We start from the raw sequence: 16,726 nt of genomic DNA on the forward strand, positions 1-16,726 counted from the left end.
ACATCACCGATGGTGCTGGCGCTGGAAAAGACCATTCTGATTTTATACTTTCTGGACACTGTTCTGCTCACTGAGGACAACATCAGACTGTGAGCGCAAAATGATCCAGTCCTGGCAATACTAAAACAACTGGTAGTGATAAGGGAAACAAAAGGGCCATCACAACCAGAACTGAAATCTTTTTGGACCCAGTGAGACCAGAAAACTGTACAGGATGGCATTTATTATTGGAGCAAGAGTAATTGTCTTGAATGAAGTCGCTGCCAGAGTCATCCAGGGGTGTCCAAAATGAAGATATTGATGAGAAGTTATGTCTGCTGGCCAGGATTAGATGCCGATATAGCTACGTTGATGGGCAGTGCCCAGGCTGCTCACAAGGACAAGACTTAACAGAAGCAACTCCTCAGCTTTCTTGGGAATGGCTGGGTAAATCCTAGACTTGGTTGCACATCAACTATGTGGGCCCTTTCATGGGCTTAACATTCTTTGTCATTGTGGACACCCACTCAAAGTGGTTGCATGTGCAGAAAGTTCATTCATCAAGCATGAGGATGATGGTAGAAAAGCCATAAACATCTTTTGCAATAAAGGGGTTCCCGGAAATGTTGGTCATAGACAATAGACCATCATTTACCAGCAGGGAATTTGAATATTTCCTCATGATGAATGGGATTTGGCATTTAAGGACAGCTCCATACCATCCATTGCCCAATGGCCTGATGGAAAAAGGTCTCCAAATTTTGAAGGCAGGCTTAAAGTTACAGCCTACAGCTTCACTCGATACCAAACTATCCCAGTTCCTATTTGCCTTTCAAATCACTCCTCATGCAACTACAGGGAAAGTTTCACCAGAATTGCTTCTGGGGAGAAGACTATGCATGAGGTTAAAAATGTGTGTGGCATGGTGGCACAGTGGCACAGTGGTTAGCACTGCTGCCTCACAGCGCCAGAGACCAGCGTTCAATTCCCGCCTCAGGCAACTGTCTGTGTGGAGTTTGCACATTCTCCCCGTGTCTGCGTGGGTTTCCTCTGGGTGCTCCGGTTTCCTCCACAGTCCAAAAATGTGCAGGTTAGGTGAATTGGCCATGCTAAATTGCCTGTAGTTTTAGGTGAAGGGGTAAATGTAGGGGAATGGGTCTGGCTGGGTTGCTCTTTGGAGGGTTGGTGTGGACTTGTTGGGCTGAGGGGCCTGTTTCCACACTGTAAGTAATCTAATCTATTTTCCCAGACTTGGGGAGCAGGGTGAAACAGCACCAGGGACAACAATACTGGACACAATACTCCCCTAAAAGAGGTGGACAATTTACTTCAGGGGATGAAGTTTTGTGTCAAAACCACGGAAATGGCTTTGCAAAGGTAAGAGGCAAATTTGCCACAAGGTCAGGTCCCATGACGTGTAAAGTTTGGATAGAGGCGGACCTGAACAAGCATGTGGACCATGAACAGGGCAGAAGCAAAACAAACCCGACCCCTCAGAACAGCTGGGAAGCCCATCAGAACCTGTGGTTTATCTCCGTCTCTCTAGTTACAAAGTAACTTTAGAGTCTGAGATGGACACAGAGGATGTTGCACCTCAACACCTTTACCACCTGAAGAAGTGGATGAATATCTTCCAAGATGTTGCAGGCACTGCCTGCATCCGAGGGTGAGTTGAAGGAACTGGACCCATAGTGAAAATGTCCCTGGACAGGCTACAAGAAAATAAAACAGACCTATGTCCCTGGACTTCAATGGGGAGGAACGTAGTGATGGTAACCTGGTCAGCAAGGTGTGGAACTGATTCAATTAGGGAGCTCTGGCTGACAGATAAAAACAGGAGTGTCAGGGATACTGTTGATCCTGAGAGCTGGCTCTGAGGAAGTTGGAGCAGTGTCAAGTACTACACACATGTGGGCGGCACGGTGGCACAGTGGTTAGCACTGCTGCCTCGTAGCGCCAGAGACCCGGGTTCAATTCCCGACTCAGGCGACTGACTGTGTGGAGTTTGCACGTTCTCCCCGTGTCTGCGTGGGTTTCCTCCGGGGGCTCCGGTTTCCTCCCACAGTCCAAAGATGTGCAAGTCAGGTGAATTGGCCATGCTAAATTGCCCGTAGTGTTAGGTAAAGGGGTAAATGTAGGGGTATGGGTGGGTTACGCTTCGTCGGGTCGGTGTGGACTTGTTGGGCCGAAGGGCCTGTTTCCACACTGTAAGTAATCTAATCTAATCTAATCTACATGTAAATAAAGGGTGACTTGGTGACAGTATACTGGCCTCTGTGGAATTACTTCACATTGGTCAATGTCAGATGATCTGCCTGATGTCATTGCTTTTGTCAAACCTTGTTGTGGTTAGATACAACTGAGTGGCTTGTGAGATCATTTCAGAGGATATTTAAGAGTCAACCATACTGCAATGGATTTTAAATCATATGCAAATCAGACCAAGTAAGGATGACAGATGTTCCTTCCTTGAAGAACATTAATGAACCAGATAAGTTTTTTATGACAATCAACAAAGGTTTCATCATTATAATTAAACTGGCATTTATTTTTAAATTCAAGTTTATGAATTAAGTTTAAATTTCATCATCTTCTCTGGTAACGTGTAAACCGATGCACTCTAAATCTATGGTTTACAATACCGCTATGCCACCACCTCTCAAGTCTATGGTTCCATGCTTTTTGTCAAATTCCTTTCTTAAATAGAGATTTTACACTTGTCACAATGATTGTTCTCAGTTCATTTCTCCTTTAATCCTTTTGATTTTCATTTATTATTAGAATTTTTTCACAATGAAGAAAGATTTAAAATGTTTGTTTAACATCTTTGGTATTTCCTTGCTTTTGATTAAAATTCACCATGCACACCCTCTAATGAATCAACCTTTTCTATTCTTCCTTTTTATACTGTTTGAGAAGCTCTTGCTGTCTGTTTATATATTTCTTGACCATTTACTCTCAAATGCTAATTTTCCCATTTTTAAAGTCATCATTGCTGATTTCTAAAATTTTACATCTCTGGTCTGTCACTAATTTGTACAAGGGTATACCTCTTTCAATTTGAAACCATCATAGATGTAATTTTACTGAGAAATGCTACATCTTTCTCATTGATTTCAGAGATTTCAGAGAAAATCAGTAGAATCCTTTACTGAAGCTTGCAACACTTCTGGACTCCAACATCTTGTAACTGCTACAGCTAAATAAAAACTAGAAATACCCTGAACTGGGAAAACTGATCATTCCCCTTCCATTGCTAAACTATTAAACTCCCACACTTGTTGGCACCTCTGCCTTTATGATCTCTCTTCAAGCTTCTGAACATCCCTTTTATTGTCACCTTTTTGTCTTAGTGTCCATTTTTGTCTGAGTACAACCATATGAAGGATTTTCAGACAATTTTCTATGTTAAAGTGTATATAAATGTAAGCTGTTACTGTTCTTGTTTGTGTTAGATCTTGATTAGCTGTCATTACAAAGCTTACTTTTAAAGCTTTTGTTCCTCATGTGGAAGTGTCCTACAACTATGAAAAGATTTTTGGGAGTTGAGTCTTAAAGTACAATGATGTAGAATCGCCATTTCTGAATCTTATTTTGGGAGGTATCCTCTATATCTTGAACAAGAATGACAGAGTAAATGGATAACATAATAAAATCAGATAAATTGTGATTAAACTTGTGCCATTTGTGATGTGAACTTAGCCAAACTAATATTTGAAGGACTAGTCCACTTGAAACATTAAAAATGCACTGTTAGGTGGCTAATGTACCATTTTATACTCTGCAGGAAATCATGGCAGATGCAATAAAGACTCCAAATGTTGTGGTAGCAACAAATAAACCTGGTTTGTATGACAGATTGGAAGAGCTACAGGGACGGTTAGTGGCTGCTTTATTTATTTCTTCTTTTATATTATGAACTTACACTCTCTTCATTCAGCAATAGTTCATAGGACATAGCCATTAAGTGCTGAAAATGTGTTGCTGGAACAGCGCAGCAGGTCAGGCAGCATTCAGGGAACAGGAGAATTGATGTTTCGGGCATAAGCCCTTCTTCAGGAATGAGGAAAGTGTGTCCAGCAGGCTAAGATAAAAGGTGGGGAGGAGGGACTTGGGGGAGGGGCGTTGGAAATGCGATAGGTGGAAAGAGGTCAAGGTGAGGGTGATAGGTCAGACTGGGGTGGGGGCGGAGAGGTCAGGAAGAAGATTGCAGGTTAGGAAGGCTGAGTTTGATGGATTTGACTGAGACAAGGTGGGGGGAGGGGAAATGAGGAAACTGGTGAAATCCGAGTTCATCCCTTGTGGTTGGAGGGTTCCTAGGCGGAAGATGAGGCGCTCTTCCTCCAACCGTCGCGTTGTTGTGATCTGGCGATGGAGGAGTCCAAAGACCTGCATATCCTTGGTGGAGTGGGAGGGGGAGTTGAAGGGTTGAGCCACAGGGTGGTTGGGTTGGTTGGTCCGGGTGTCCCAGAGGTGTTCTCTGAAACACTCCGCAAGTAGGCGACCTGTCTCCCCAATATAGAGGAGGCCACATCGGGTGCAGAGGATGCAATAGATGATGTGTGTGGAGGTGCAGGTGAATTTGTGGCGGATATGGAAGTTTCCTTTGGGGCCTTGGAGGGAGGTGAGGGGGGAGGTGTGGGCGCAAGTCTTGCGGGAGTAGATGTTGGGTTAGTGGGGGGTGTGGATCTGATGAGGGAGTCACGGAGGGAGTGGTCTTTACGGAATGCTGATAGGGGAGGGGAGTGAAATATATCCTTGGTGGTGGGGTCCGTTTGGAGGTGGTGGAAATGACGGCAGATGATACGCTGTACATGGAGATTGGTGGGGTGGTAGATGAGGACCAGTGGGGTTCTGTCCTGGTGGCGGTTGGAGGGGCGGGGCTCAAGGGCGGAGGAGCAGGAAGTGGAAGAGATGCGGTGGAGGGCATCGTCGACCACGTCGGGGGGGAAATTGCGGTCCTTGAAGAAGGAGGCCATCTGGGTTGTACGTTTTTGGAATTGGTCCTCCTGGGAGCAGATGCCATTATGTGTTTAAGTCCTGCCCTGATTTGCCTTTCCAAATCACACCTTTGCACCTCACATTTATGTAAATTAAACAACATCTCCCACTTCTTGGTCCATTGACCCATCTGATCAAGATCCCATTTACTCTGAGGTAACCTTCCACACTGTTCACTACACCTCCAATGTTGGTGTCATCTGCAAGCTTACTAACCATACCTCCTATGTTCACATCCAAATTATTTATATATATGATGAAAAGCAGTGGACCCAGCACCGATCCTTGTGGCACACCACTGGTCACAGTTCTCCAGTTAGAAAATAAATCTTCATCACCAGCCTGTCTCCCACATTTGAGCAAGTTTTTTTTTAATCAAATGGCCAGTTCTCTTTATATTCTATGTCATCTAACCTTCTTAACCAGTTCACCATGAGAAACCTTGCTGAATACCTTACTGAAGCCTATACAGATCACATCCACTGCTCTGTCCTTATCAAACCTCTTTGTTACTTCTTCAAAGAACTTAATCAAGCCATTGAGACATGATTTCTCATGCCCAAAGCCATGTTAACTCTCCCTAATCAGTCTTTGCCTTTCTAAAATACATAGAAACTCTTGTCCCTCAGGATTCCCTCCAAAACTGCCCCACCACCAATATCAGACTCACCGATCTGTACTCCCTGGCTTTTCCTTACTACCTTTCTTAAATAGTGGCACCACGTTAGCCAACCTCCAGTCTTACAACAACTTACCTGTGGCCATCGATGATACAAATATCTCAGCAAGGGGCACAGCAATTACTTCCCAAGTTTCCCGCCGATATCTAGGTACACTTGGTCAAGTCCTGGGGATTTATACACCCTGATGTGTTTTAAGACATCCAGCATCTCCTCCTCTGTAACATGGGCATTTTTTCAAGATGTTGCTATTTATTTCCTCACATCCTCTATCTTCCATATCCTTCTCCACAGCAAACGTTGTGCAAAATATTTGTTTAATATCTCCCCCACCTTCTGTGGTTCCACACATAGGCAGCCTTGCTGAACTTTAAGTGGCCCTATTCTCCTTAATGTATTTGTAGAATCCCTTTGGATTCTCCTTAACACTATTTACCAAAGATACCTTATGTCCATTTTTGTCCTCCTGATTTCCCTCTTAAGTATACTTGTACTGCCTTTATACTCTTCTTGGGAATCACTCAATCCCTACTGTCTAGACCTGACATATTCTTCCTTCTTTTTCTTAACCAAAACTTCACTTTCTTGAGTCATCCAGCACTCTCTACTGCTGTCAGCCTTGCCATTCACCCTAATTGAAACATCCTGTCTCTGGATTCTCATTAAATCATTTTTGAAGGTTTTCCATTTCCTAGCTGTCCCTTTACCTGTGAACATCTGAATACAATCAACTTTTGAAAGTTCTTGCCTAAAACTGTCAAAATTGACCTTTCTCCAATTTCGAACTTTAGCTTTCAGATCTGGTCTATTCTTTTCTATCACTATTTTAAAACTAATAGAATTATAGTGACTGGCCCCAAAGTGCTCCCCCACTGACACCTCAATCACCTGCCTGCCTTATTTTCCAAGAGTAGGTCACATTTTACACCTTTTCTGGTACATATATCCACATACTGAATCAGAAAATTTTCCTGTACACACTTAACAAATTCCTCTACATCCAAGCTCTTACCACTATAGCAGTTCCTGTGTATGTTTGGAAAATTAAAATCCCCTCTCATAATCACCCTATAATTCTTCCAGATAACTGAGATCTCCTTACAAATTTGTTTCTCAATTTCCCATTGACTATTGTGGGGTCTATAGTACAATCCTAATAAAATGATCATCCTTTTCTTATTTCTCAGTTTCACTCCAATAACTTCCCTTTATATATTCCCAGGAATATCATCCCCATGTATAGCCATAATGTTAACCCTAATCAAAAATACCACTCCCTCTCTCTTTCTATTCTTCCTGCAGCATCTATACCCTGGAACATTAAGCTGCCAGTCTTGTCCATCCCTGAGACATGTCTCTGTAATTGCTTTTATATCCCAGTCCCATGTTCCCAACCATGTTCTGAGTTCGTGTGCCTTGCCTGTTAGGCCTCTTGCATTGAAATAAATGCAGTTTCATTTATTGTCATTTAGTTTCATTTATGCAGTCTTACCTTGTTCTCTGCTTCTGTCTTTCTGCCTTCTGATACTGAACCTCTCAATCAGGCATAGAATGCCTTTGAATGAGGGACCTAGCTGGGTATCCACAAGCAAACATATCAGAGTTTCCTGTTGGTCTCCCAATATAACCATCCCTCAGAGGTAGTGAGATGAGGCTCTTGTGCAGATTCATTGTCCATTTAGCAGCCTCAAGTGGAGATTCAAGAAAACTATTCACTTGATTTCCCACCTGTAACTTAATCAAAGGAAAGGAAGGAAGGTAGCAAGGTCCCCACCTAACTAAATATCCCATTACCACCAAAATTTCCTTGGGGACAGCGCAAGATTTCACCCACAAACATTCTCTCTGTCCACATATGTTGCCAGACCTTTTGAGTATTTGCAGCATCTTCAGTTTTTTATTTAGATTTCTAGCACCTTCAGAATTTTTTTATCAATTCTAACTTCCGATGTTTAGAAAATTCCTTTTTTGTCATTTCAATTTAGTTTAACACTTTGCGAAAAAGCCTTGGCTGAATACCTTGAGACAAAAAGACTGGCCTTTCCTAGATTCTACTTTATATCTTCTGCCGACCTGCTAGATATATTATCTAATGGTAACAACCCTTTAGAGGTGAGGCACTTTGATCTATATTTTCAGTATTATACTGAATAGTTTTGTGGTAATATAAATCTGAATGTATAGCTTTTTCAGACAACTAAGTACAGTAAGCAAATATTTTCCATGCATAATTAGACAGTTGCCAATTTTGTGACTAAAAATTACATTCCACTTTGAAGATCACACTCATTTCTAGTTGCTGTTGTGAAATCAATGGTGTGTTCTTGTCTAAAGTATTCTGAACACTAACTATTTTAATATTGATTTGGAGATGCCGGAGTTGGACTGGGGTGTACAAAGTTAAAAATCACACAACACCAGGTTATAGTCCAACAGGTTTAATTGGAAGCACACGAGCTGTCGGAGCGATGCTCCTTCATCAGGTGATAGTGTATGTGCTCAATCCTAACACCCTTAGTGTTAGGATTGAGCCCTCCACTATCACCTGATGAAGGGCGTCATTCCGAAAGCAAGTGTGCTTCCAATTAAACCTGTTGGACTATAACCTGGTGTTGTGTGATTTTTAACTTTATTTTAATATTAATTTCATAATTTTCTGTTTATTATGTTTTGAAAAAGTATTGATTCTGTTATGTGCTGAAGCTTTTTACACTGAGATATTGAGGCATCAGGCATTTAAAAAAAATCTCTTTATAGTCTGGAAGTATCTCTGCCAAGGTCAACATTTATGGCACTTAACCAATTGAACTTGGGAAGTTAGTGATTATACCCTTGTGGCTAGTTACATCCAACGTGTTGTTAGAATGTGAGTTCCATAATTTGGACCCTGAAATCATGATGGATTTACAGTATACTTCCAAGTCAATGATTTTGTGTGACTTGAAGGCAAACTTGCAGATGTTGTTCCCATACACTTGCTGGTTTTGTCCATCTAAATGGTAGAGGCCATGGATTTGGAAGGTGAGGCCATAGCAAGCTATGTCATTTGCCACAATGCATCTTGTAGACGGTACACACTCAAGCTCTATTGGGCAGATTGTGGAGGGACTAAAAGTTTTAGCTGGTGGATGAAGGTGCCAATCAAGCTTCGTCCCACATGATGGTTAGTTTCAGGGGTGCTGCTGGAGTTGCACTATCTAGACAATTGAGGAATACTCTATCACACTTTTGTTTTATGCTTGTATATGGTGAACAAACTTGGATGGTATAATGAGCAGAGAAGAAAGTTGTCTCAGAGTATAATGAGACCTTGATCAGAAAGGTCAGTGGGCCAAGTATTGGCAGGTGGAATTTAATTTAGACAAATGTGAGGTATTGCAGTTTGATAAGGCAAACCAGGACAGGACTTAGACAATTAATGCTAGGGCCCTGGGGAGTATTGCCAAACAAAGAGACCAAGAGGTGCAGGTGCATAGTTCCTTGAAAGTGGAATTGCAGCTAGACAGGGTGGTAAAGAAGGTGTTTGGCACACTTGCCTTCACTGGTCAGTGCATTGAGTATAGGAGTTGGACATCATGTTGAGGCTGTATAGGAATTGGTGAGGCCACCTTTAGAATACTACATACAATTCTATAGTTGCCCTGCTTAGGAAAAATGTTGTTAAACTTGAAAGGGTGTAGAAACAATTTACAAGGATGTTGCTGGCACAGGAGTTTGAGCTATAAGGAGAGGCTGGAGGGGCTGAACAGGCTGAAGCTTTTAATCCTGGAGCTTTGAAGGCTGAGGGATGACTTCACAAAGCTTTTTATAAAATCATGAAGGGCATAGATCAGGTGAATACTTACTTCTATAAATCAATGTCTGGTGAGTTTTAGCAATTAATTGGAGAGTTCCTTTTCATAGACACTCAGACATAGTGAATGCAGTTGAGATGTAGCAATATGCACTTATACACTGGAATTTAGTTCACTTTTCATGCAAAAATGGGTTTATTTCTGGAAATCAGACTTTGAGAGAGGTCAAGAGTCGAGGCAGTCTGTAGCTAAGCCTGGATCTGCTTTCTTGTTTTAAAGCCCAATGATATCCCAAAGGTGAAAGAGTTCAAAGCTGTATAATTAAAACTACTTTTTTTAAAATCAGTCACATGGTTGGGCTTCCAAAGTGTGTCACTTTGGTTTACAATATGACTTTATGCAGCTGGCCAAAAGCCATTGTGTGTCATAGGAAATAAACTGTGAAGGTGCTAGCAACATCTTGAACATTTCACAGCATTCTTCCAGCTGTGGAGATGCATTGTTTGCAGTTCCATTGTGTGACTTTGACTAGAATGTCTACATAATGCAAGTGTGTGACATTCCAGCAGGGTGATGCTTGCAGCATTGCTATTATCCACTGGTGGTTTCTGGAACATATTCTGTTGTTGCTAGTTGCCATCTTAATTCCAGCAAGTCCATTTCCTAATAAAGGGCTTTTGCCCGAAACATTGATTTTCCTGCTCCTCAGATGCTGCCTGATGTGCTGTGCTTTTCCAGCATCACTCTAATCTCCAGCATCCGCAGTACCCACTTCTGCCTAATTCCAGCAAGTGTCAACTTAAAAAAAAAATTGCTTAAAACAAAAATTCTGATCTCTTTTCATCCCTTCTGGGATTGAAACTGGTCATATGCTATTCAGCAAGAAATTGTGCAAGATGAATAGAATAACTTCTAATGTGACATACTTTTGCAATCTAAGTGTGGATGAATGATTAATATTATGGTGATTAATATTCCTTTATATTCTAGGTGAGTCAACATTTGTCTAAGCTATTCGATAACATGGCTAAACTGAAGTTCCAACTGGACGCAGATAACAATCCAATGAAAGTTGGTATTGGCATGTACAGTAAAGAACAGGAATATGTGCCATTTGATAAACCATGTGATTGCTCTGGTCAGGTGACTGTCAATACATCAACTACAATGGAATGATTATTTAATTCATGTGAAAGTGCTTGATCATGTTGGATATCTACAGCACTCATCTGAACTGATAGAATAGTTTAAAAAATCAATTTCTCTGTCTCACTTTTGCTGCTTTTTTTTGGCTGGCCATTTCAGCCTGCAGCCAATTAGCAACCTTTCTCTTTGAAATTTACAGGCTGAGACTGCTTCACCAGCCCTCCCCCAACCTCTCAGGTTGTGGTTAGGCCCCAAAAATAGTTCTGGGCATTGGGTGCTCAACTCTTGAGGCATTGTCAATAGGTTAAAGACCTATTCAGTGACTTGAATATACTATCTAGGTTGAAATTTTTGTGCACAATACGAAAGTACTAAGGGCTGCTGATACAAAAGCTGGAATTGCTGGAGAAACTCAGCAGATCTGGCAGTATTTGCAGGAAGAACGCAGAGTTAACGTTTCAAGTCCGGTGATCCTTAATTAGAACTTCTAACTACTAACAGTTCTGATGTAGAGTCACTGGACTCAAAATGTTAACTCTGCATCCTTTCCACAGATGCTGCAAGACCTGCTGAGTTTCTTCAGCAATTTCAGCTTTTGTATCAGCAGCCCTTTCTTATTGTGCACAAAAGTTTCAACCTAGATAGCATATTCAAGTCTCTGTATAGGTTACAGATCTCCAGCATTTATTGTCTTTGTTTCATACCAAGGATTGCTGCACTGTCATTTCTCTGATGAATTGTAAAACTGATATATCAGGTTGAATTTAAAAGATCCCACTGCAAGCAATGTTAAAATAGAAAGTGTATTTGGTGATTATCATATTACTCTTAGGACAAGCTTGCTAAATATAAATTTGCTGCTGCATCTTTCTGTAGTAAATCAGTGATAATAGCTCACTTGATTAGTTAACTGTGAAACCATTTACTTTTAAAAGGTCAGTTTCTGAAATGAAACTTTTTCTTTTTTTAATGTATTTGTCTCTAATTATATTTATTTTCAACTTGTCTTTGTTATGTGCATTGCTTGTAGGTTGAAATTTGGTTAAATCGGCTATTAGACAGAATGTGTGCCACATTGCGTCATGAAATCGCTGAAGCTGTCGTAGCTTATGAAGAGAAGCCTCGAGAGCAATGGATATTTGAATACCCTGCACAGGTACAGTAAAGACAAGATGGAATTAAATGTTCAACAGTTAAATTGTGAAATTATCCATTTTGGTAGGTGAGTTGCAAAGGAATCTGGATGTCCTTGTGCATAAACTACAAAAAGGTAGGTAATTAGGAAAATAAATAGAATGTTATTGTATGTTGCAAAGGGAAATTGAAAACAAAATTAGGAAAATTTATGTTTTGTCATACAGGGTATTGTTAAGATCAATTTAGAATATTGTGTACATTATTGGTCTCCTTATTTTAGGAAAAAATGTAAATGCATTAGAAGTGAACCAGAGAAAGTTTACTAAACAAATGCCTGGGGTGGGTGGATTGTTTAATGAGGAAATGTTGCATAGCTAAGCTTGTACCCATTAGTCTTTCGAAGAATAAGATGCCACTTTATTGAAACATGTAAAATCCTGAAGAGTCTTGAAAGGGTGAAGTTTCCTTTTGTGGTAGGGGCCACCCATATGAGCTAGAGATATAGATTTTTTCTCACAGAATCATTGGTCTTTGGAATTCTCCTCCTCTAAGGTGGTGGAGACAGAATCACTGAATATTTTTAAGACAGAGATAGATAGACTCTTGGGAATCAGAGGGGTTAGACAGGAATGTGGAGCTGAGTTCACAATCCAATCAGTCAGTAGTGCAGCCTACTCTTGCTCTTAGCTTGTTTATTTATCCATACATCTAGAAGTATTATACTTGATAAATAGAAGCATCACTCAAAATAAACTGTAGTTCACAACTAAGTGCATTCAAATAAACATGATCTTCCAAATCTTCTATGTGAATTCACTAACTGTGCAAACAAGTACATTTTTAATGCCAAATTGGCTGAGAATTTGAAACATAGTTGGCAAACAATATGCATGTCATATACTTGTCACATTGCCTTGCTTTTTCAAGGAAAACCTAGGAATAGTAGAATTGTTCTTCAGATTCGGACTTCTATCATACAGATGCCTAATTTAGCTCCCCTCCTTTATGCCTTTATGAAAATAACATTAAATCCCCTCTCCAAATAATTTTAAGTAACATAGTTTTGTTATAATGATTTACTTTGTAATGTGATGTAAGGTGCATACCACACACACACACACGCACACATTCTAGAGTTTGACTTTCAAAATAGAGAAATATAGGTGTGGGAAAGGGCAGATATACAGATTACTGAAGGCTGAGGTCCAATAACGAGCCTGCAAAATAAAGAATAGGTAGTGGGTCGAGAAAGTACTAGAGGCCCAACGAATTTCTGAAAACCATGATGTGCAGGATTTCTTCTGTGCTGTCAAGACCACTTACAGACCAAACACCCAAGGCCCCACCCCACTGCAGGCCAAGGGCAGAATGACTCTTTTCATAGGCATAGAAGCCATTAAACAATGCTGGGAAGCACTTCAGAGACCTCCTCAACCAGGGCTCTGTCACCAATCTAAACATCCTTGTGCTACGTACCACAAGATCGGCAACACCTGAGCCCTACGAAGTAGAGAAGGCCATTACCAGCTTAAGAACAACAAGGCTGCTGGAGCAGAGAGTCGGATGTCAGCATCATTGGCTGACCAGCATTTATTGCCTGTCCCTACTTGTCCTTGAAAAGTTAGTGGTGAGCTGCCTTCTTGAACAGCTGCAGTCCACCTCCTGTAGGTTGACCCATAATGCCATTAGGGAGGAAGTTCTATGATTTTGACCAAGAAACAGTGAAGGAATGATGATATATTTCCATGTCAGGATGCTGAAGGGCTTGGAGAGGAACTTGAAAGTGGTGGTGTTCCCAGGTTTGGAAGGTGCTGACTGAGGACCTTTGGCGAATTTGTGCAATTCATCTTGTAGATAGTCTACACTGCTAAGTCCTGCGAACATGCTGAGAAGACAGATGCCACAACACAGCATCCTCGACCAAGCCAACACCCCAGTATTGAGGCGCTGACTACCCTTGGTCAACATGATAGGCTGTGCACATCATCCACATAACTGACACAAGACCCCTTCAAGTGACAGACTACTCTCAGATCGAAATGACAGGCTGGCCCCCGGTTGCCCAAGAGCATATGCTTCTAAGGCCTCACTGGGGAAGTGCAGCACTCCCACCAACACCTGGGAATCATTGACCCAAGACTGTCCAAAATGGAGGATGAGCATCTGGGAAGTTGTTTAGAACCTCACGACTTGCCATCAGGAAAAAGCAGAAGCCTGGCAAAACAGCATAATGAGCACCCTATCTTCCTCCTGTCCAAAAGCCCAGTCAAAATCGGTTTCCTCTTTGATGGTTAGCTGGTCAGGACCAGTCCCTCTTTGATCAACCAGTTCAACATCCAACTAGCTACTAGTCTCTGAGTTTAACAGCATCTTAATGTCAAATCATCTACAGTATTCTTAGAGCAGTAATTAACCTATAAGATCTTTCCAGGCCAATTCCCAACAACTACCATTAGTCTTTGGTTGAAAATAAACCAAAGGATTGTGGCTGCTGGAAATCGGAAACAAAAACAAAAATTGCTAGAGAAACGAAGCAGGTCTGGCAGCAACTGTGGAGAGAAAGCAGATTTAATATTTTGTGTCCAGTGACCCTTCTTCAGAACTGATTGTAGCTAGGAAAATCTTGGTATAAATGCTGAAGATGGGGTAGGGGTAAATCAGGGGTCTCCCATTTAAGATATAATTAAGGAGGAAGTTCTTCTTTCAGATGATATTTAGTCTGTGGAATTCTTTTACCTAGAGAACAGTTGGGCTACAGTCATGGCGGTTAGATAGGTTTTTGTCTGACAAAGAAATCAATCAATCAAAAACATTAACTGAAATTTATACCATGATCAAATTGGCAGTTATCTTATTGAATGATGGAACAGGCTTAAGGGGCAAAATAGTATAATTCTGCTTTTAATTCCTGTGTTCTTATGAAATTTTCCAAAAAGTCTTCAGGAGGCCTTGAATCTATCGATGTATCTTAAACCTTGCTTCAGGAGTTCTTTTTCAAGTTGCAGCAGTTTTGGTATATCAAATTCTTTAGGTATGGTCAGATTATAACACATTAGGAGATCTCTAAGAAGTATCAAAGGGATACACCTAAATTATGAGATGCAAGCAGAAATTTGTAAAAAGAACCTGTTGCATATATCATAGCTTGCAACAACAAACATTAGTTTTGGTTGAAAATAAAACGAAGGACTGTGGCTGCCAGATATAAATATTTGAAGAAGACATAAATAGTAAAAGGGGAATGCTGGTCAATTAAAGAATGAATTCCATCGTAATTGTTATTGTCAATAAGGAAATAGTTCTGTTAATTTGGCAGTTTTGTGTTCATTTTCACATTAGTGGAAGAGGACTAAGTACCAGCCTTACAAGGGAATCTGAAGATAAGTGAAAAGAAAATAGCTTAATAGATTTCAGTTAATTGGAAAAAAGTAATAGAGAAAATAACAGTACTTAAGAAAATTCATGTCTCACTTGGGTTCTACTTCAGGATATTAGCAGAATCAGGTAAGGTAATGTAGTATGTAAGCCATCAAATTATAACACTTTCTATGTCCAGGAATTGGCTCTTTTGATGAAATAAATTATGAATACAATTTCATTATTGAAGAAGGGAGTGAGGAAGGAACAAAATGCAATCCTGTCTGACTTCAATTGTTGGAAGTTACCTAAATCTCTCATTAAGGCTAGATCAACTGAACTTTTGGATTTGTATTTTCAGATTCTGAATTCAAGTAAGTTCAGTTTCCTTTCTGAAAAGGATGAGAATTAGGTTACATGAATCTCTAAAATCAAATATACAGGTACAAAATTTACTGAAATAAGTATGGAGTGTTGAGTTTCTGCATTCAATATGAGGAAACAATGCTTCATTGTACAGAGACATGGTCAGATCCAAATACAATGAACCTCCAGAAAGCAAGGAGACAATATAATTCATTAGAATGATTCAAGTGCCCAAGGGCCAATAATGTAAGTATCTTGAGCTCCTAACAACTTCAATATTGCCATTACTATTTGTGAAACTAATTTCAGAAACTTTAATTTTATGGGTTTATCAGTAACAAAGATTTTCTTGATTTGATTAAAATCACATAATAATTGCAATCCTAATGGCATTTTAGGTCCTGAGTATGCACGTTATTCATGAGGCTCCTGCCAGCTAGTAGTAACAGTATCATCTGTTGGAAAGTAAATGCTGATAAAATGTAAAGATTCCAAAGTAAAGCTGGCAAATACACCTGACTAATTTGAACCGCTTGAACACCTCATTCTGACCTTGCAGCAATCTCACTTGTTATTTCTCTGTAACATAGTCATTTACAGATGATTACTTATGGTGATACTTAAGCAATTATGTAATGTTCATATTGTTACAACATTTATTTTAGATCGCTTTGACTGGCACACAGATTGTTTGGAATGGAGAAGTTAGCAGTACATTTGCAAAACTGGAAGAAGGTTATGAAAATGCTATGAAAGACTATCTGAAAAAGCAGGTCTGCTAAATTGGAAAAATATTTTCTTTTCTTAAGTATTATTATTCGCTTTATTAATTGGCTTTCAGTTGGGAGATTGAGTGCAAATTTGATATTGTTCTTTATTGTTGGGAATAATACTTGCCGAAATATTGCAGGCACTCAATCACTCCTTCAATTCATCTAATAAAATTGAACAGCTGCATCTTCAGGGAAAGTTGCTTGAAATGGCAAGCAACATTTGTCTTCCTTAGTTCTTTATTGCTTCAGAATAATGAACAAAATTCCACTTGCCTTATTAGTCTCTTGCTGTGCTGACATACTAACATTTCTTGTTTCAAATGCCAGAACACTCAGATATTTCTATATCACTGAGTTCTGTGTTATTGCTTCATTTAAAAAAACATTTCTTCCTCTAAAATTGGACAAGTTCATATTTCTCTACTGTAATAATTGGAAAGGGGGATAGGTAGATCTTATTGACTATGAGATCCTTGACTGGGGTTGTTGACCT

At 40.2% G+C, this 16,726-nt stretch overlaps 1 protein-coding gene across 1 annotated transcript in view; it reads left to right on the forward strand.

Moving 5' to 3' along the window:
* The window catches only part of LOC122562216 (dynein axonemal heavy chain 17-like), a 471,020-nt gene that overhangs the window by 170,792 nt on the left and 283,502 nt on the right, over window positions 1-16,726 (forward strand). The window contains exons 28-32 of the mRNA XM_088000362.1: window positions 3,767-3,858; window positions 7,646-7,772; window positions 10,445-10,597; window positions 11,631-11,756; window positions 16,126-16,233. Coding sequence (XP_087856488.1) covers window positions 3,767-3,858; window positions 7,646-7,772; window positions 10,445-10,597; window positions 11,631-11,756; window positions 16,126-16,233 — 606 coding nt within the window. The remainder of the gene's footprint in view (window positions 1-3,766; window positions 3,859-7,645; window positions 7,773-10,444; window positions 10,598-11,630; window positions 11,757-16,125; window positions 16,234-16,726) is intronic.

Source organism: Chiloscyllium plagiosum, unplaced genomic scaffold, assembly GCF_037043375.1.
Source record: "Chiloscyllium plagiosum isolate Xiang-an unplaced genomic scaffold, Cpla_swu_hap1 HiC_scaffold_25, whole genome shotgun sequence".
Classification (NCBI taxonomy): domain Eukaryota; kingdom Metazoa; phylum Chordata; class Chondrichthyes; order Orectolobiformes; family Hemiscylliidae; genus Chiloscyllium; species Chiloscyllium plagiosum.